The following is a 20534-nucleotide window of genomic DNA, read 5'->3' as shown; positions in this document are numbered from 1 at the left end:
ACCACTGGGCACCCCAGGCCAGGGCCCAACCCAGCCCATGGATACCCCCCCATGCTGTTGGGGACCTCATCCCAAGCCCCTGAAACCCTCCAGTGGTACAGTGAACACCATCCCATGACCCTCCAAGCCTATGGATGCTCCCAGGGCCCCTTGGGACCTCTTGCCATGCCTTTTCGAGCCCACAGATCTCCCCGGTACCACCGGAGACACCATCTCAAGGCCCCCCCAAGCCCATGGATCCTCCCACCATCATCAATGACTCCATCCTGTGTCCCTCCCAAGCCCCTGTGTGCCCCCCACCCCATTGGGGATCCCTCAGTGCCATCAGGGACCCCATCTCATGCCCCCTCCGACCAATGGATACCCCCAGTGTCACTGGGGACCCCATCCCAAGCCCATGGACACCCATCAGTGCTTCTGGGACCCCTAACCAAGCTCCCCCTATTCCTGTGGGTGCCTTTCTGTACCAGGAGCCCCCCACATCCCACCAGTGCCCCCAGTGTGGTCTCACCCCCAGGGTTGCCCTTCCCCTCCCGCCCCCTTTGATTAAGCCACGCCCCCTTCGCGCTGGCCACGCCCCCCGCAGAAGCCACGCCCCCCCTGCTGGGTCCTCCAGGGTGTGGGATCCGCTAGGGGGCGGCCGTGGCAGTGGCAGCCTCGCCGCCGCTCCGCGCCGCGCTTTGTTGTCCCGTGACGTCACTTCCGGGAGGCGCGGAAGCGAGGGCGCGGTGAGTGCCGGGGGTGAGGCGGGACCCCGGGAGGGGATGGAGGAGGCAGCCCCGGGCCCCTGGGGAGGGACGGAGGGTCCGTGGCCGCTGTGCTAGGGGCTCAGTAGGAGTGGAGGGTCCTGGTCTGGAGGGGGGAAGGCTCCGTGCTGGGGGGTAGGGGGAGCTCTGAGGCCTCGGGCCCTGTATGCTGGGGTTTGGGGGGCTCTGGAGGAGCGGGGAGTCCCCAGCGTGAGGGTCTGGGGGGTCTCTGAAGGAGTGAAGGGTTCTGGGCCCGATGTGCTGGGCTCTGGGAGATCTGGAGAGGTGCAGGGTCCCGGATCCGGGGGGCTCGGAGGAGCGGACAGCCCGGGATAGATGTGGGGGGATCTGGGGTGCTCTGGAGGAGCGAAGGGTCCCGGATCTGTGGGTCTGGGGGCTGCGGTGAGGCAGAAGCCGCAATCCCGCTGTGCTGGAGCCTGGGGGCTCAGGGGCAGTGCAGCCCCCGAGGCCGGGAGGGACTGAGCGCTCGGGCCGGGGTCCCAAGGGAGCTCAGCGGGTGCGGGGGGTCCGGGGGGGCTGTGCTGGAGCGGAGACCCCGGGCCCGCTGGGCTGGGGGGGCTCAGAGCTGGGCTTGGGGGGCTGGGAGGGAGTGGGAGGTGCAGGATGGAGGGAGGCACGGGGGACACTGCAGGACTGGTGGGGGGAGCCCCAATCCGAGCAGGTTTGGCCCCCACGGACTCCCCCTGTGCCCCTCCCCAGCCCTGCCGGCAGCACCATGTCCTCCGAGTCCAGCAAGAAGAGGAAGCCCAAGGTGATCCGCACAGACGGGGTCCCAGCCGAGGGCAAGCGGGGCAAGGGCGACACAGACCAGGTACAGACCTGCCCAGGGACCCTCCCACACCCCTCTGTGCTGGCCTGGCTTTCCCTGCTGGAAAACAGTGCCCAGAGAAGCTGTGGCTGCCCCGTCCTGGCAGTGTCCAAGGCCAGGTTGGACGGGGCTTGCAGAAAACTGGGACAGTGGAAGATGTCCCTGCCCATGGGACTGGATGGGCTTTAAAGTCCCTTCCCACCCAATCCATTCTGGAATTCCATGAATTGTGAGACCCTCAGCTTCCAATGCCTCTTAAAGTCCTGCTGTGAATTCCTAAACCTGCTTCCATCTCTTTCAGGAGACACAAACACTCCTCTGGAGAGTAAGCACAAAGCTGGAAGATCCCTCAGGGATTTGCATGGTGCCTTCAAAGCCTCCCGTGAGCAGCAGGATAGTGTAGGATCAGCCAGAGCGGGGAGTGGGGAGGAGGAATCACCTTTCTGGTCTATCTTCTGTGGTCATGTAGATCATGGAATATCCTGAGTTGGAAGGGATCCACAAGGATCCTCCTGTCTGACTCCTGGCCCTGCACAGGACACCTCAACGGCGTCAGTTCAAATTCACAATAAAAGCCAGCCTGAAATTGCCAGGTGTTTTAGTGACTGGTGGGTTTGGGGTTGTTGGAATGAGTCCTCTCCCTGTGTAAAGCCATGGGATTCATGGGCAGAGCCAGAAATGGCAGCTTGTCCCCCAGAGCCCTTTCCAGAGGGAGGGATGAGCCACGGGAGGTGTTTCTGCCTTGGCAGGATGTCAGGTACTACAGCGAGGAGAGCGAGGTGGATCTGCGCGACCCCATCAAGGACTACGAGCTCTACAGGGAGACCTGCCAGGAGCTCCAGAGGCTCATGGCAGAGATCCAGGAGCTGAAGAGCCGGGGCATCAAGGAAAACGTGAGGAAAGGCCTCCATGTGTGGTGTAACGTGTTTGTCGTTTGGTGTTTCCCCGTTAATCCCAGAGGAAAGGCAGCAGGAGCTGTGATGTCTCCTGGGCAGAGTCAGGGAGAGGGAGCAGCCTCTCTTTCCCAAGCTGCTGGGGAGGGAATTGAGCCCCTGGAAATGGAACAGCTTCCCTTGTCCAAGGCTGCTGGGGCAGGGAATTGAGCTCTGGAAATGGAACATTTCCCTTGTCTTGGGCTCCTGGAGCAGGGTTTTTACTCTGGAAATAGAATAGCCTCCGTTGTCCCAGGCTCCTGGGACATGTCAGGTGCTTCAGGCTGAACCACCTCTGTTCCTACTGCTGAGGAAAATGACTGGAGTGATTCTTGGAGGGGCCTGGACCCCAGTTATTCCCAGCAGTGCCCTGTGATGTGGCAGCAGGAGGCTCCCTCAGAACCCCAGTGCCATAAATGTGCCCCCATGGCAAAGCGTGGAGCCCCTTTTGTGGCAGGAATTCCCTGCAAAGATGGTGCCAGCCATCCCTCCTGCTTCCAACCCCTCTCCTGCCCCTCAGGCCTCCGAGATCGACGAGCGGCGCGTCCAGAGCTGCGTCCACTTCATGACCCTGAAGAAGCTGAACCGCCTGGCTCACATCCGGCTGAAGAAGGGCAGGGACCAGACCCACGAGGTACCCAGGAGGGGCTGGGAGTGAGGAATGCAGCTTGGCATTTAGTGGGGTCAGAGATGGGGGGAGTCCTGCCTGTTCTGTGTGTGTGCTGTGAGGAGTTACCCCTCAGCCAGGTTGTGGGGTTTGAGTTGAGGGATTGTTGGGAGGCTCCGATCCTGATGGACTTCTGCTGATGCAGGGCAGCTGTAATTATGTAAATAATGAAGGAGCAGTCTCTGCTTTTTGTCTCATGTATAGTGGGAGGTCAGAAAACTCTGTTTTGAGGGTCTGGGACTGTGCAGGTGTATAAATGGGTGGATGATTGGCCTGGAGGCTCTATACCCAGAGTTCCCAGAGAGGGGACTCTGTGTGCCCCAGCAAATGAGCCCTGTCCTGTGCCTTGGCTTTGAAATGTACTGGAAAGAGCAGGATCAGTCTCATGTCACAATCCTTTGCTTCTCCAGCCCTTAAAAATGTCATTCTTCCCCCCCCAAATTGTTGCATACCCCAAAACCTGCTGTCCCAAGCTGATGTAGTGATGGGGTGTTGGTGACACCTTTGGGGTGTCTTTCCTTCTCCATCCCTGCTCTGTGTCCGTGTTTCAGGCGAAGCAGAAGGTGGATGCCTATCACCTGCAGCTCCAGAACCTGCTCTACGAGGTGATGCACCTGCAGAAAGAGATCACCAAGTGCCTGGAGTTCAAGTGAGTGTGGCCAGGGAGCAGAGGGAGTACTGGTGTGTCTGGGAGGGGTGGGTGATTCCCGTGTTTGGGAGCTCTTCCCACGTTCCCCTAGTTCACTGTGGGAGCAGAGTGGGTGCTCCAGGTGTTCTGTAATCAGGGAATGGTTTGGGTGGGAATGCTCATCCAGTGCCACCCCCTGGCATGGCCAGGGACACCTCCCACTGTCCCAGGCTGCTCCAAGCTGTCCAACCTGGCCTTGGGCACTGCCAGGGATCCAGGGGCAGCCCCAGCTGCTCTGGGCACCCTGTGCCAGGGCCTGCCCACCCTGCCAAGGAACAATTCCTGTCCAATATCCCATCCATCCCTGCCCTCTGGCTATTGGAATCCACTTCCTCTTGTCCTGTCACTCCAGGCTTTTATCCAGAGTTTCTTTCCAGCTCTCCAGGAGCCCCCTTAGGCACAGACAGTGGAGAAGAGTTCAGCTCACTGATGGTGGTGGCTCAGGAGCAGAGGGGAATTGGGGCAGGAAGCACCAGTGGGATGCTCTTCTGTGGGACACGTTGGGCACTTTTTCCTGGTCTGATCCATGTGTCCTGGCAGATCCAAACATGAGGAGATCGAGCTGGTGAGCCTGGAGGAGTTCTACAAAGAGGCCCCCCCTGAAATCAGCCGCCCTGCCATCACCCTGACCGAGCCCCACCAGCAGACCCTGGCCCGCCTGGACTGGGAGCTGGAGCAGCGCAAGAGGTGGGTCAGTGGTGTTCCCATCCACTCCCAGCTGGAGTTCTGGGTGCTCCAGGGATCTGGGCAGACACCCAGAGCTGCTGGGAGAGCCAGTGTAGGGATGAAGTTTTTCACAGCCTCTTGGATCAGTGTGGAACAGGCATTTATTGTGCGGCTGGCAGATTCCCTCTGTGCAGAGCTGGGCTTGCTGGGATCCTTGTTCCATAGGTCAGGGAGTTCTCTGCCACTGCCTGATGATCCAAGGAGAAAAGGGAGCCCATCCTGGCTGGAGCTGCTGCCATTCCATGCCATGGTGTGGAGCTGCCAACCATGGCACAGCCCCATGTCCTGCTGCTGGCGTCACTGCTGTCCCAGGGCTCAGCTGCTCCCTGACTCTTGCCCCCTGGGAAAAGCAAGCATGACACAGCATTCCTGTGTTTGGGTAACATCCAGGCAGTGTCCAGGAACACCTTCTGGAAAGATCAGTTGGAACATGCTGGTTGGTGCTGCCTGAGGGCAGCTCAGCAGGGCAGACAGTGAGAGGTGCTGGGTGCCTCCAACCCCTCATGCTTCATTTTTCCCAGATCCTTTCCCTAAAACTTGGCTGGAAGGCACAGCCAGGATCCTCCAGCTGGCTCTGCCTGTGGCACAAGAGGGTTGTGCTTAAAAATGATGATTGCAGACCTCATGGAGACCCTCAGCTGCACATTAAATTGCTGAGAAGCCTTGGAATTCCCAGTCCTCACTGTGGTGTCTAAGGAATGCTCTTGTCCATCTCCAGTCACTGCTGAGGTGGGATATGGCCTGTTCAGCTGCTCAGGAGCAGATGCCAGTGGTGCTTTGGGCATTTTCTGATGTTATTGGGGTTGTCCATGATTGATGTTGGTGTTTTCAGCTGTGCAACCCCATTGAATTGGCTTTGGATTCCTCTCCACCTTGTGTGAGGTGCCTCTGGAGTGGTTTCAGTAGCTCTATTTTGGGAAGATGTGTGAACACTGGAGCTCACTGGAGCATGTGTAGGAGCCTGTTGGGATGTGCATTCACACTCACAAATACAGTTTTGCTTGGAAACAATCCAAGTTCTGCACAGTCAGGTCTGTTCCCCCTTGGAGGACCCTTGTCCTGAGCAGGTCACTTCCACACCCAGATTCCCTGTTCCTGCTGGGAAAGGGCTTGCAGTCAACAGCAATAAGGAGATTTGCTGTGCTCTCCCTAAACACGAGTGCATCCAGGGCTCAGAGCATCGTGGTGGGCTTGCATTTTCCTGGGCTTTCTCTACTGAACCTTGTCTGTGTGACATGAAGTGACTCTGGAGATAGGAAGTGACAAAGTCTCTCAGGGAGCTTGGAGGGGTTGTGGCTGCTGGCAGCAGAGCTGCTGTGGGAGCAGATCTCCTGAGGGAAGATCCAGTTCCCCTCCATGGAGCACAGCACGAGGCTGAGCTTCACCTTTTCCTTGTTTGTTTTCCATCTCCAGTCAGTTCCTTCCTGCCTCCACTCGCCCGTGGCTTTAGGAGCTCTGTGTTTGCCTCGTGTCTGAGTTCTCCTGGTTCCCTGTGTCAGGGCAGGAATGCTGACAGGTTAATCCAGGGTGGGTGAATCTCAGCAGGTTTAGAGCTGTGGCTGTGGTGTGTGGCAGTGACAGAATTCCCACCCCTAGGCTGGCAGAGAAGTACAAGGAGTGTCTGACCAGCAAGGAGAAGATCCTGAAGGAGATCGAGGTGAAGAAGGAATATCTGAGCAGCCTCCAGCCTCGACTCAACAGCATCATGCAGGTACCTGAGCCCTGCAGGAGGTCACAGTCCGAGGGGCAGCTCCTGGGCTGCTTTGGGTTCTGAGATGTTTCATTCCCACTCGGGGTGGGCGAGGGGCAGATCCTGAGTCTCCTTCTTTATTTATGCGGCAATTCCTGCAGAGCTGCAGCTGCAGGAGCTGCTAAATGGGCCTTTCCCTGGAGAGCCCCACGCAGTTCCAGCCCCCTGTGACTGCCTTGGGAGGGAAGAACAGGAGGAGGAACTGGGTTATTTCCAGATCCAAAACTTTCCCAGCAGAGGCAGCTGCCAGCCCTTTCCTGGGACTCTCCATGTTTAACCCTGCACCACCGCTGCTGGGCTGGCTTCATCTCCTGTTCTCTCAGGGTGAGGAGGATGAGCTGTTCCCTTCCCAGTGATGAAGGCTCTTCCTGTCATTCCCCAGGCCTCCCTGCCTGTCCAGGAGTACCTGTTCATGCCCTTTGACCAGGCTCACAAGCAGTACGAGACCGCCCGGCACCTCCCGCCGCCTCTCTACGTCCTCTTCGTCCAAGCCAGCGCCTACGGACAGGCCTGTGGTGAGCACCGAGGGGCAATGCCCCCCACAGGCCACATTTCACTCCTGCCTGCAGCAATCACCACTTTTTGGGGATCTTTCCCTGCTGTCTGCTCTGCTGTTGGATTCTGCTGAGCGCAGAGCAGCGGGGTGGCCCCACGGCGCAGTGAGGCAGCAGCATTTGAAACCTTGTTTGCTCAGCTGCCTCGCTGGAAGAAGTGCTTGGGAAGCTCCCTTCCCACCCCTTCCCCCCTTCCCAAGGTCAGCAGGGATGTCCTTGCAGCCTGTGAGCTGTCACAACTTCCCCAGAGCTGTGACCCCCTGCCTTGTGCCACCTATGGGGGACCTCAGGCCTTGTAGAGGCCATTCCCACAGCTGACCTGGAAACCTTCATCCCCTCAGGAAGCTTTGTATTTTATGGGGATTTCTGGAGCCTCCCTGAGTTGGGAGAGATTTCCTGGATGAGATCAGGAATCCCACTGGCCTGTGCACACCTGTGCAGATGCAGCCATGGTGTCACCACTCCTCAGTCCCTGCTTGTCCCAGCCAGACCCCAACGTCTCTTGGCTCTTAATAAAGATTTGGCCCTTACGATTTCCAGGGAGAGTCCCTCAAAATCCAGCATTTTCCATCCTCTCACACCATCCTGCCCAGGAGATCCAGCTCAATGGTGGCCTCCCAGAACCTTCCAGGCTCTTCCCACTGGCCTTTTACTGGAGCTTCCTTCACCAGGAATCAGGAGGTTTTGGGGCAGGGCTGCTCTGCCCACTGTCTTTGCAGCAGGAATGGGGTTCCTAACACAGTTTTTCTGTCTCCTCTGAAGATAAGAAGCTGGTGGTGGCCATTGAAGGGAGTGTGGAGGAAGCCAAGGCCCTTTATAAGCCACCTGAGGACTCGCAGGGTGAGTTTTGGTGTTGCCCTGGGGACTTGTTCCTATGTGTCTGCAGCTCTTGGGATCCTGCTTTTGTTGGGAGAGGGGGTCAGGGGGAGCCATGGGCTTGGAAAAATCCCTGCTGGTGCTGCTGGTGGTGGGAGAGCTGAGCCCTGGGCAGTCCCTGCTGACACCCCTCTCTCTGTGCACAGATGATGAGAGCGATTCCGACGCAGAGGAGGAGCAAACCACGGTAAGGGACAGCTCTGTCCCCACTGGGTCCTCTCCCAGCACTGCATCAGGGGAGGTACTGGGAGAGCTGGGGCTGGGAACTGCCCCTTTACGCTGTGAGTGTGTGTGGAAGTGCAGCGATGTCAAATCCTGACCTTTCTTGGGAGGAGGGAGCTGCCATTTCCAGTTGGTGTCCCAAATGCAGGAGCAGCCAGGGTACAGAGCTGCTCCTCTCGTGTCCCATCCCGCCCTGCAGCTCTCCGGCTGGAGCTGCTCCACTTTGTATAAATAGCCTGAGGGCAGGGAGCTGGTGTCCAACAGGGAGGGATTCGTGTCCATCCTGTGCCAAAAGCATTCTCTGCACCAGGGCTTGTTCAGCACTCCTTGGAGGAAGTGTTTCTCCTACAGATAATTCCTGCTGGATGCTGAGGACAGGCTGGAGGTGCTGGTTGCTCCCAGCAGCAAAGCCTGAAGGGGCTCTGGGTCTCCACTCCCACCACCCAGCAGCAGAGCCAAGTGCATGGAGCTGTTCTGTGGGGAAGGGTAAAGGGAAGGGAGCAGATCTGGGGAAGGGGCTGGAGCCCCAGGAGCGGCTGAGGGAGCTGGGAAAGGGGCTCAGCCTGGAGAAAAGGAGGCTCAGGGGGCCCTTCTGGCTCTGCACAACTCCCTGCCAGGAGGGGACAGCCGGGGAGGGTCGGGCTCTGCTCCCAGGGAACAGGGACAGGAGGAGAGGAGAGTTTGCCAGAGGAGGATTTTGGGAAAATTCCCTCACTGAAAGAGCTGTCCAGCCTGGCACAGCTGCCCAGGGCAGGGGTGGATCCCCATCCCTGGAGGGATTGAACAGCCCTGTGGATGTGGCACTTGGGGACATGGGGCACTGGTGGCTTTGGCAGTGCTGCAGGAGCAGTTGGACTTGATGCTCTCAGAGGGCTTTTCAAACCCAAAGGATTCGGTGATTCTGGGTTCTGCCTCTTGCAGTGGGAAAGCTTTTGGGCCAGCAGGTCATTGGCTTTGTCTCCCAGGAGTGGAGACATTCCTTGGAGCTGAAGGAATGACAGGAACTGGAGCTGAGTGAGGGTTTCCTGCTCCTGTCCCTCCCCAGGGCAGCTGTGGCTGTGCTGCTGGGGGATTTTGGAACTGGACTGGAGGGAAAGAGCTGTGGGCTGGGGAGGTCCATGGGTTGGTGAGGAGCAGGAGAAGGCTCTGACAGCTGTTTTGCCCCCCCAGAAGCGGCGCAGGCCCACCCTGGGCGTGCAGCTGGATGACAAACGCAAGGAGATGCTGAAGAGACACCCCTTGTCAGTCACCCTCGACCTGAAGTGCAAAGGTGAGGGGCTCTGAGGTGTGCCAGCAGCTCAGGGACTGACCCCAGCAGCACCCTGGGGACCTTGGGGGGAGCTGAAAGTGTGGAGGGGTTTCTCTGAACTGGAGAAGGCACCAATGTCACCCCTTCTGTGTGGGCAGATGAGAACGTGCTTCACCTGACCTTCCACTACCTGATGAACCTCAACATCATGACAGTGAAAGCCAAGGTGACCACTGCCATGGAGATGACCACAGCCATCAGTGCTGGGTAAGGAGAGTGCTGTGGGCAGCAAGCCTGGAGCTCATCAGGCAGTGATTCCATGGGATCCAGGAGCCCTGCAGAGCCTGGAGCTCATCAGGCAGTGATTCCATGGGATCCAGGAGCCCTGCAGAGCCTGGAGCCCATCAGGCAGTGATTCCATGGGATCCAGGAGCCCTGCAGAGCCTGGAGCCCATCAGGCAGTGATTCCATGGGGTTTGGGAGCCCTGCAGAGCCTGGAGCTCATCAGGCAGTGATTCCATGGGGTTTGGGAGCCCTGCAGAGCCTGGAGCTCATCAGGCAGTGATTCCATGGGATCCAGGAGCCCTGCAGAGCCTGGAGCTCATCAGGCACTGATTCCATGGGGTTTGGGAGCCCTGCAGAGCCTGGAGCTCATCAGGCAGTGATTCCATGGGGTTTGGGAGCCCTGCAGAGCCTGGAGCTCATCAGGCAGTGATTCCATGGGATCCAGGAGCCCTGCAGAGCCTGGAGCTCATCAGGCAGTGATTCCATGGGGTTTGGGAGCCCTGCAGAGCCTGGAGCTCATCAGGCAGTGATTCCATGGGATCCAGGAGCCCTGCAGAGCCTGGAGCCCATCAGGCAGTGATTCCATGGGATCCAGGAGCCCTGCAGAGCCTGGAGCTCATCAGGCAGTGATTCCATGGGATCCAGGAGCCCTGCAGAGCCTGGAGCCCATCAGGCAGTGATTCCATGGGATCCAGGAGCCCTGCAGAGCCTGGAGCCCATCAGGCAGTGATTCCATGGGGTCCAGGAACCCTACACAGCCCAAAGCTCATCAGGCAGGGGCCCCTCTTCCCCCGTGGGTCCAGGAGTCCTGCACAGCCCAAGCACCTTCCTCCCCCTCTCCTCAGCCATGACAAGCCAGAGTCAGGGAGTTTGGGAATGTCTCAGCAGTTCCAGAGCTGTCAGGAACTGGGGAAAAGCCTGTCCTGCTGACACTTTCAGCCTCCCTCCCACGGGCAGAGCCTGGCAGCTCCCTCACCTGACTGCTGCTGAGGTCACCTTGTCCTGAGCTCCAGAGATGCAGCTGCCTCTCCCAGTGCTCCCCAGAGCCTGCTGGAGCCTGATTGGTGTGAGGAAAAGCTGAAGTGGCATCTTTGGGAGCCTGCCCAGGGAGCTCCCACCAGCTGCCAGCTCTCTGGTGGCTCTCCCTGCGACAGGAGGTGCCTGAGGAAGAGGGAGGTGGGAGAGGCTGGTCTGGGCTTGCCTGGGAGCAAGTGCTGCCTCCCAGCCTGTCCCATATGCAGCCTCCTCATCCTGTTGGGTTTCTCTTCTTGCTGCAGACACCCCAAACCCTCTGTGACAGTGGCTGGAGATCCTGTGCAGGGCATTCCCTCACTCCTGCTTCCTCTGGCCGTGTTACCTCAAACCAGGGAGGCTGTGCCTTGAGCCAGACCCCAAATCCTACACAGCCTCTTGTGCTTGGTTGGTCTTGTGTGTACAGTCAGACATGAGGAATTTTATGGCACTGGAGGGAACAGCTTCCTGGATGAGCAGGAGCTGGTGCCCTGTGATTTCCATCTTCTTCCAGGCAGGGAGGAGACAGCTCTCCTTTTGGAGTGGAGTTATGGGAGAGTCATTCTGGTCTTGAACTCACAAAGCTCATAATCCCCTTCTCTGGGCTTGAAGCCTGTTCATGGAGGAGTGAAGAGCCCAGACTGCTGCTGATTGACCTCTCCCCTCTTTCTGCCAGGGACCTGCTCTCCCCAGACTCCCTCCTCAACTGCCTCTATCCAGGGGACCACGGGAGGAAAACGCCCAACCCGGCCAACCAGTTCCAGTTTGATAAAGTGGGGTGAGTGTCACCCAGGCCATTGCCATTAGATCCTTGCTCCAGCACAGCAAATCCTCCCTGGCTTGATGTGACCCTTCCTCATTGTCCCCACAGCATCCTGACCCTGAGTGACTACATGACAGAGCTGGGACACCCCTACGTGTGGGTGCAGAAGCTGGGTGGCCTGCATTTCCCCAAGGATCAGCCTCAGGCATGGCACAAACCCCTCCTCTCTCCCCCACGACACTGGGCTGAGATTTAGGGTCCTGTCAGTCCCTCTTCTGGCACCAGCTGCTCCCAAACCATGGCTGGGACAGGCTGAGCTGGGCTGGCTGTGTGTGGGGGCCATGCTGATGTATTTCATGTCACACTTGATAGTCCAAGCCCTTTTTGTGACACTGAACACTGGGAGCCTGTCCCTGTGGGGGTGTGGCTCCTGGCCTGACATCCCTCCTGCCCACAGCACACGGTGGCTGCTGACAATTCCCTGAGTGCCAGCCACATGGAGCTGACGGTGAAGCTGCTCCGGAGCCGCCTGCAGTCCCGCCTGGCCCTGCACAAGCAGTTTGCATCCCTGGGTGAGTGCTGGGCTCCCCACCCTTCCCTGGGGCCAGCACTGCAGTGACAGGGTCCTGCCCATTCCTTGGGGCCAGCACTGCAGTGGCAGGGTCCTGCCCATTCCTTGGGGACAGGGGTGCAGTGGCAGGGTCCTGATGCAGGGAAGCATCTCTTCCCTGCTCAGCCAGGTGCCATGGTCCTGAATCCCAGTTATTCCAAGCTGCTGCCCGTCTTCAGCCAGGACCTGAACTGGGAGGGAGAGTGGAACAGCAGCAATCACAGGAGAGGAGACATCAGCTGGCTGATGTCACCTCTGGTGGGTGGCAGTGCCACCCTCAGCATTCTCAGTTGTTCCCTCAGCCCTTGGAATGAAGGGACTGCCCATTTTGGGTGCCAGAGGAAGGTTCTGCCCCTTCAGTACCCAGCACCTCTTTGGGAATGGCCATGCCAGCGCTGGGAAGTGGTTTGGGATGTGGTGGGAGGTGAACTGCACACCATGCATGTTGTGTGCCTGCCAAGCAGCCCGGGGGTCCAGTGGGATCACGAGCCAGGAATGAAGTGGGGTTGCAGGCCAGGGATCCAGTGGGGCTGCAGGCCAGGGATCCAGTGGGGCTGCAGGATGCTGTGGGATCCCGTGGGATCCTATGCTGGGCACTTGATGGAGCTGCTGAAGGACAACATCATCCCCAGGTCCTGCTTTGGGAGTGTCCCCACTGCAGGATGGTGACAGAGCTGTGTCCCCAGCCCTGCCCTGCTCAGGGGCCCTGTCCTTGCTTTCAGAGCACGGTGTTGTGCCGGTGTCCAGCGAGTGCCAGCAGCTCTTCCCAACCAAAATCGTCTCACGCCTGGTGAAGTGGACTGCCATTCCCTACGAGGATTATGCTGTAAGTGCTGAGCACGAGGCTGAATCCTTCCCTTCCAGCTCCCACATGGCACTGCAGCCATCATTCCTCCTCCTCTTTAGGAGCTGCCCTACACTAAGGATGTGATAGAGGCTGGCTTGGCTGAAGACACTCACCTCTATTACATGGCCCTGATAGAGAGGGGAACAGGTGGGCACTTTTCCTTCCCTTGGGAATTCCCAATCCCCATCCCAGGGCAGCTTTTGGGAGTCTTCATGGATATCCACCTGGAGGCCCTGTGAGTGACACCTTTTCCCTGCTCAGCCAAGCTCCAGGCGGCTGTGGTGCTGAATCCTGGTTATTCCACGCTGCCTCCTGTCTTCAGCCTGTGCCTGAACTGGAAGGGAGAGCGGAACAGCAGCAACGACGACAACATTCGGGTACTGTGGGCTGGGGACTGGATTTTTGGGGGTGTCCCCAGCACTTCTGAGTCTGTAAAAAGGGAGTGTTGGGGTGAGCTGGTGGCTGGACCCACCTGGGAATGTGGAGCAGAGCTCCAAGCCCGTGCCAACCTCATCCCTGTTTTCCAGGCCATGGAAAGGGAGGTCAATGTCTACTACAAGGAGCTGTGGGGGCCCAAACCTGGCTACCAGCTCCTCACCAACCAGCTGCAGCGCCTGTGCATGGTGCTGGACGTGTACCTGGAGACAGAGCCCCACGATCCCAGCGTGGAGGGGCCCAAGGAGTTCCCCCAGGAGAAGATGTGTCTGCGCCTGGTCAGGTGGGAGCTGCCTGGGGACTGAGGCTGCTGGCAGGGACTCTGGTGGTGGCATTGCTGTTCTGTGGAGCCCCTCTAGAAGCCTGTCCTAGAGGGATCTGCCCCCACAGCAGGGCAGTAGCCCAGGATTTGATTTCCTGTGGGTGCCATGGAATGTTCCTGTTCCCCGTGGGTCACAGTCTCTCCCTCTTCTCTTCCAGGGGTCCCCTGCGCCTGAAACCCTTCAAGTTCAACTACCCCCAGGGGTTCTTCAGCCATCGCTGAGCAGCCCTGGGTATCGTTCTGGGATGGGAATCCTTCACTCTGTGGGAGGAGTGTCCCCATCCTGACATTTCTGCTCCTTTTACAATATTTTGGGTTTTGTTTGAAGGTTTTGTAGTCAAAGGGATTAAACTGAGCTAAAGAAAAAAATGTGTGGGTTCCTTGTCTGTGCAGAGGGCTGGGATGAGAGACCTGTGAGGGCTGCAGCAAGCCCTGTGTCCCATCCCTGGGCTCTGACAACCTTTCCAGGGACACTCCCTGCCTCCTGACATCCCTCCCCACCACAGGCACTGGGGAGCTGAGATGGCTAAAAACTGAGGTGGCTAAAAATAGTCCTTTTCCAGAGCCCGCACTGCAGCCCCAGCCTGTCCTTGCCAGTTGGCTGCCATCCCACTTGGCATAATCCCTGCATCCCGGGGGGCTTCTCTGCTCCTTGTGCTTGGAGGGGAGCAGAGCGGGGTCCTGGGAGAGGCAGGATGAGGGTTGGGACATCTCAGCATCCCAGCTTGGCATCAGGGAGTTGGGATGTGCCCCCTCCCTGGCACTGCTGAGTGGGGGTTCCATCCCCTCTCCCAAAATCACTGTCCCTCCTTCCTCCCAGGCTCTCTGTGTCTCCCCTGGGAGTGATTTGTCCCCCAGGAGGGCTGGCAGCCCCTCTGCTGCTCCCCCCAGCCCCTGCCCTCGGTGCAGTGCTGCAGTGCCAGGCTGTGCCGCAGCCCTTGGGTTAAACCAGGCTCTCCCAGCCCCTCGGGAGCCACGCTTTAAAAAAAGAAGGAAGGGGAAAAACACACTGAAATACTTTGGGAAGCGCAGCAGGGCTGCCCCTTTCCATCCTCAGGACACAGGGTCCTCTGTGCCTGCTGTGGGCTGTGTTTCCCCTCTGGAAATGTCACCCAGCCCTGGGTGACAGATCCCAGCCCTGCATTCCCACCTTCCCTCCCTGTCTTCTCCCCAGCACAAGCCAGCAGAGCCAGGGTGTTTCCGTAAGCACTTTTATTTGGTTATTGCACAGAAAGCAAAGATCAGTGGGCTGAGGTTCCTGGTGCACCGTGTGTGTCTGTGAGCATTCCAGCAGCTCCCAGCCTCTCCCAGCTCTGCCCAGAGGGACTGTCACCCCCCAGGGCAGGGCAGGACCCTGCCAGCCCCCCCCAAGCAGCTACAGCTCTGCATTGCACTCATCCATCCATTGCACATACATTAAATAAATGCACTTAAGAGGAGAAGGGCGGTGGGGCTCCCCTGGGGGTCCCTCCTCTTCTCCTGGGTTATAATTCAAGTGTTTAAATGTGGCGCTCGGCGAGTATCACGTTCTGCGAGGGAAGCAGTCGCCCACCCGAGGGGCTCTCACGGACCTATTGCTAAGGGAAAGCCTGGCCTGGGGGTCCCTGGGGTCCCACCCCGGGCCCAGCCATCGCAGGGAGCGGAGCAGCTCCCGTGCCCGGAGGTGCCTTGGGCGCCTGGGACTCTTCCATCACTTCTTCCCTGGCTCTGGGGCTGTGCCCTCCTTGCTGGAGGGAGCCTCAACTTTGGGGGGTTCCTTACTGGCTTTGGGCTCATCTTTGGGTTTTGCTTTAGCTTTGGCTTCCTCCACTTTCTTGGGTTCCTCTGCCTTCTCCTTCTTGGGCTCCTCCACTTTCTTGGGCTCCTCCACCTTCTCCTTCTTGGCCTCCTCTGCCTTCTCCTTCTTGGCCTCCTCCACCTTCTCCTTCTTTGGTTCTTCTACTTTCTTCTTGGGCTCCTCCACCTTCTCCTCAGCCTTTGGCTTCTCAGCCTCCTTGCTGGCTGCTTTGCTGACCTCCTGCTGAGGTTTTGCTGGAGCCTCCTCGGCTTTTCCCTCTTCAGCGGGTTTGGGGCTTGGCTTGGTCTCTTTGGCCTGTGGAGCTGGAGGCTCTGGCACAGCAGCCGCCTTCTCTTTGGGTTTCTCCTCTGCCTTGGCCAGGACTTCCTTCTTGGGAGCTTCCTCCTTCTTACCCTCCTTGGGCTTGGAGGGAGCCTTCACCTCCTTGGGCTGCTCCTCCTTGGCGGGGGCCTTTGGCTCCTTCGGAGCAGGGCTCGGCTCCTTGGCTGGGGCCACTTCCTTCTGCGGAGACTTGGCCTCCTCCTTCACAGGAGATTTGACTTTCTCTGGGGACTTCACAGCTGGGGGCTTGGCCTCCTCCTTTGAGGGGGTTGGGGGCTTCTCTGGGGACTTCACAGCCGGGGGCTTGGCCTCCTCCTTTGAGGGGGTTGGGGGCTTCTCTGGGGACTTCACAGCCGGGGGCTTGGCCTCCTCCTTTGAGGGGGTTGGGGGCTTCTCTGGGGACTTCACAGCTGGGGGCTTGGCCTCCTCCTTTGAGGGGGTTGGGGGCTTCTCTGGGGATTTGACAGATGGGGGTTTGGCTTCTTCTTTTGAGGGAGTTGCCGGTGGCTCTGGAGATTTCACAGACGGGCTCTTGGCCTCTTCTTTAGAGGGGGCCGGGGGTTTCTCCGGGGACTTTACAGTTGGGGTCTTGGCCTCCTCTTTTGAGGGGGGTGTGGGTTTCTCTGGGGATTTCACTGTTGGGGTCTTGGCCTCATCCTTTGAGGGAGGTGCAGGTTTCTCTGGGGACTTCACTGTCGGGGTCTTGGCCTCCTCTTTTGAGGGTGTTGGTGGCTTTTCAGGGGATTTGACAGCTGGAGTCTTGGCTTCCTCCTTTGAGGGGGTTGGGGGTTTCTCTGGGGACTTCACAGCCGGGCTCTTTGCCTCCTCTTTTGAGGGGGTTGCAGGTTTTTCTGGGGATTTCACAACTGGGGTCTTGGCCCCTTCCTTGGAGGGGGTCGGGGGCTTTTCAGGGGACTTGACTGCTGGGGTCTTGGGCTCCTCCTTTGCGGGGGACTCAGGTTTCTCTGGGGTCTTGGCCTCCTCCTTTGTGGGGGACTCGGGTTTCTCTGGGGTCTTGGCCTCCTCCTTTGTGGGGGACTCGGGTTTCTCTGGGGACTTGGCCTTTTCTTCACCCTCTTCTTCAGCTTTCTCCTCTTCTTCTTCCTCCCCCTCCTCCTTCTCTTCAGCTTTTTCCTCTTCAGCCTCTTTCTCAGCCTCCTCCTCCTCTGTGACCTCCTCAGTCACCTGGATTTCCTCTGTCTGCTCCTCCACAATCACCGTCTCCTTCTCTGATTTTTCCACCACCTTGATCTTCTCCTCGCTCTTCACCTTGATGCTGGTGGTGATGCTGGGGGGCTTGGGGACCACCTCGGGGTAGGAGAGCATGCCAATGCCAGTCTCCAGCCGATATTCCTCCCCTTCCAGGAGCTTTCTGCCAGGGAGAGATCAGAGCAGGGCACTCAGTGACGGCTTCTCATCCCCTCCCGTGACCGGGAGCTACCAGCAATGTCCTGCAGCTCTGTCCCCCTCCCTGCTCCATCCTGGATGATCCTCCTGCTCCTGTGGCCTGGGATGAGCAGCTTTCCTTTCCCTTCCCTCCACACACCACTGAGTCACCCAACTGGACATTACCCACCATGGCTTTGGAGCCACCAAAAAGAGCCCTGGTGCTAACAAGGGACCTTGAGCAGACCTGTCTGAGACCCCCCACACCTTCCCCTGCCCCCCCCTGTACCTGTAGGCAGCAATTTCGATGTCCAGGGCCATTTTGACATTGAGCAGATCCTGGTACTCCCGGAGCTGAGCTGCCATCTCCCACTTGGTGTTCCTCAGCTCGCTGTCAAGCTGCTGGATGGTTTCCTGTGGACAGACAGAGCAATAACTGGGGAGAGGGGGACACATGGCACAGTCCCCAGGAGCAGGGGGACACAGAGCACCCCTAAAGGGTCCCCTGGTCTCCAGCACCAGCAGAGAGGAGGAGTCTGCAGCCGCCTCCTCCTGCAGACACACAGGGAAGGGGACACAGCCAGGGGTGGTGCCAGGGTGTCCAGTCACTTTGGGGGACCTGGCAGGAGCCCTGCACACCCTGAGCAAGGAGCTGCCCTCCAGCTGAGCCCCTCCCAGCACTCCCTCCAGCAGGGACAAGCTGTGGGAATGCTCCCAGGACTTGGGTGAGTCCAGTGGAAATTGAACTGCAGCTGGAGGCTGATGGGGACAGCACTTCAGTCCAAGGCCACCAAGGCAGCCCTCACTTCCCAGGTTTGGGGGACAGGATGTTTGGACGCACTTCCATGATGTTTGTAACCATCCTCAGGCAGCTTAGTGCCAGGCAGAGCTGTGGGGCAGCTCCAGGGGTGCTGAGAGCCACAAGAGCCCAGACACCAGCTCTGACTCTGGGTTCCTGATCCCTGTGGGCTGGGCCAGGCCAGCTCTGACACTGCCCCGAGCATTTGCCACAACAACTTCACATCCCTGAAGCCAAAATCCCAGCACTGCTCCTCCCCAGCCTGGGCTGCTGCCCACTGCGCCACGGTACCTGGTAGGACAGGACATCTGCATGATGGCGCTCCTCCGAGTCCTGCCTCTGCCTCTCCAGCGACTCCTGGGTCCCTTTGAGGGCTTCCAGCTCGGTGGTCTTGGCCTGGAGCTGCCGGCGGTACTCGGAGATCTCCTCCTGGGCCAAGCGCATGGCATCCGTGTTCACCTTGGCCACCTCCGAGAGCTTGTCCAGCCTCACTGCAATGGAAAAGAGAAGCTGCAGGGCGGGAGGGAAGGAGGCTGAAGCCTCCCCTCCTTGGGGAAACTCAAACCTGTCCATGCCACACATCCCTGTCCTCTGCAGAGCTGTCCCAGGCTCCCTGAGCGCTCTGCCTTCCCCACCTCTCGCTCCAGCTCTGCCGGGAGGTGAAGGAGGACGGGCAAGACGAGCTCGGGGGTGTTTCTGCCATCCTGGACTTCACCCAGTGCAGATCCTCGCTGCAGCCCCCGCCTCCCTTCAGCTGTGTCACAGCCCCCTGCCCCACGGCGCTGCCTCCCTGCCGCATCCCAGACACGCCAACCCCGGCCCGGGGCGGGGGGGTTTTGCCGCAGCGCCCTGCGGACACCCCAGGGGACGAGGAGGGGCAGAGAATGAGGGGACAGGAACGGGGATCAGCGATCCTGCGGCTCCCGAGCAGCCCCAGCCCCGCGGGACGGGCTCCCCTGGCTCGGCGCTGCCGCTGCCCGCGGTGCTGAACCGCCGCTGTCCCCGGTGCTGGAGCCGCCCCGCGCAACCGGGGGGCTCTGCCCGCGGTGCCGACCCCACCCCGCGCCCCCCGGGCCGTAGCGTCCCCTCCACCCCCTCCAGGAAGGGCCCGTCCCTGCCCTCCCCTCCCGCCTCAGGGATGCGGTACCGCCCCCCCAGCACTGCAAAGCCCCGGCCTCACCCCGGCTGAGAGGGACCAGCACAACACCCTGCAGCATCGGGGGGGCCGGCACCCCTAAAACTTGCGGGGTGCAGGGCCGGTGATGCTGGAATCCTCCTCGAAACTCACTGCGGGACAGAGGGGGGTTCGGGCAGCGCTCCCGCAGGTACTGGAGGTGATGGTGGCAGGGGTGGGGTCACCCTGAAGCCCTCCCAGGGCGCTGGATATCGGGGGGTCCCTGCACACTCCTGGGGGGGGGCACTAATGCCCACCCCAACACAATATATGGGGGGTCCCTGCACCCTCTGGGGTATCCCAACACCCTCCAGGAGCACAGTAGAGGTGGGAGGGGTCCCTGCACCTCCCGGGGTGGGGGCAGCCTAACACGATATAGAAAGCGGGGGGTCCCCGCATCCCTGGGGACTCCCTCGCTCCCCTTGCTCCAACCGCATCCCGGGGGGCGGCAGCCCAGGGTACATCCCCGGGGAGGTACGGGGATGCTGCGGACGCGTTTGGCGGCCACACCCTCACGCTCACCGCGGAACCACTCCTCGGCCTGCAGGGTGCTGCGGGCGGCCGTGCCCTCCAGCTGTGCGCGCAGGTCTCGGAGAGCGGCGGTCACTCCGGGCCGCAGGGACGCGGGGGGCTCCGCGGGCAGCTCGGGGCGCGCCCCGCGCAGCAGCGCTCCCACCTCGGCTCGGTGCTGCCTCCGCAGCTGCTCCGCCTCCTCCCGCAGGGCCCGGGCTCGCTCCTCCAGCGGCGCCCGCGCCCGCTCCTCCTGCGCCGAGCGCTGCGCCAGCCCGCGGGCCGCCGCCTCCAGCTCCGAGCGCTGCCGAGCCTCGTCCTCCAGCCTTCCCCGCAGCGCCGCCACGTCCTCGGCCAGGCGCGCCCGCTCCAGCCGCAGCTGCCCCTTCTCGGCGCCCAGGCGCAGCACGGTGCCCCGCATGTCCCGCAGCTCCCGGGCGTACAGCTCGCCCATGGCCGAGCGCCCCGCCTGCTGCTGCCGCAGCGCCGCCGCCTCGGCCGCCAGCGCCCGGTTCTGCTGCTCCAGCGCCCGCACCCGCTCGATGTAGCCGGCGAAGCGGTCGTTCAGCACCTGCAGCAGCTCCTTCTCGTTGCGCGCCCGCGGTTCGCCGTTCAGCGAGTCCAGGCTCTCGGTGGAGGATGCGGCCGCGCTGCCGCCGCCGCCCCCCGCGCCCCGCGCCCGTCCCACCACCGGGGCCGGCCACGAGTAGAAACCGCTGGAGGCGGCGGAGCGCGGGGGAGCTCGGCCCGGCTCCTTGCGGAGCCCCCCCGGGGGGCCCAGCAGCGTCTCCAGCATCAGGCTCATGGCGACCCCCGCCCTCGCTGCGGCACCGGCGCGGCCGCAGAGCTTTATAGCGCTCGGGGCGGCCGCTCCGCCCCGCCACCGGCGGCGGGGGTGGCACCGGCACCGGCACCGGCACCGCCCCGCGCCGCCGCCGCAGCCCCGCGGGTGCGGGGGGACCCCGCTGCCACGCCCAGGTGGGGAGCGGGAGCCGCACCAGAAAGGAGCGGATTCCCCCTGGCAGGAGAACGGG

At 60.5% G+C, this 20534-nt stretch overlaps 2 protein-coding genes across 8 annotated transcripts; one reads left to right on the top strand and one right to left on the bottom strand.

The window, feature by feature from the left end:
* Positions 1-613: 613 nt before the first annotated feature.
* On the top strand, positions 614-13881 carry THOC5 (THO complex subunit 5). 7 transcript variants are annotated; one of them, XM_058851441.1, is made up of 21 exons: positions 614-728; positions 1467-1578; positions 1877-1957; positions 2325-2468; positions 3028-3141; positions 3726-3823; positions 4403-4549; positions 6185-6299; positions 6721-6853; positions 7655-7732; positions 7915-7955; positions 9161-9260; positions 9398-9506; positions 11212-11313; positions 11407-11503; positions 11756-11870; positions 12631-12734; positions 12815-12902; positions 13017-13132; positions 13283-13473; positions 13671-13881. In XM_058851441.1, the coding sequence occupies exons 2-21, from the start codon at positions 1483-1485 to the stop codon at positions 13732-13734; spliced, it is 2133 nt and encodes a 710-aa protein (XP_058707424.1). In that variant the 5' UTR covers positions 614-728; positions 1467-1482; the 3' UTR covers positions 13735-13881. The 7 variants fall into 7 exon arrangements, with proteins under 7 accessions (XP_058707424.1, XP_058707426.1, XP_058707428.1 ...); XM_058851443.1 differs by having other exon boundaries at positions 615-728; positions 1877-1900; XM_058851444.1 differs by having other exon boundaries at positions 617-728; positions 1467-1518.
* An 828-nt stretch (positions 13882-14709) lies between these two features.
* NEFH (neurofilament heavy chain) lies at positions 14710-20312 on the bottom strand. Its single transcript, XM_058851114.1, has 4 exons — positions 19513-20312; positions 18108-18307; positions 17307-17431; positions 14710-17003 (listed from the first exon to the last, which is right to left on the bottom strand). Exons 1-4 carry the CDS (start codon positions 20303-20305, stop codon positions 15203-15205), a joined length of 2919 nt encoding a protein of 972 aa, XP_058707097.1. The 5' UTR covers positions 20306-20312; the 3' UTR covers positions 14710-15202.
* Between the last annotated feature and the right edge of the window lie 222 nt (positions 20313-20534).

The sequence above is a fragment of the Poecile atricapillus genome, chromosome 16, assembly GCF_030490865.1.
Source record: "Poecile atricapillus isolate bPoeAtr1 chromosome 16, bPoeAtr1.hap1, whole genome shotgun sequence".
NCBI lineage: Eukaryota > Metazoa > Chordata > Aves > Passeriformes > Paridae > Poecile > Poecile atricapillus.
The sequence above is the reverse complement of the archived record's forward strand: the minus strand, read 5'-3'. Positions and strand labels throughout refer to the sequence as shown.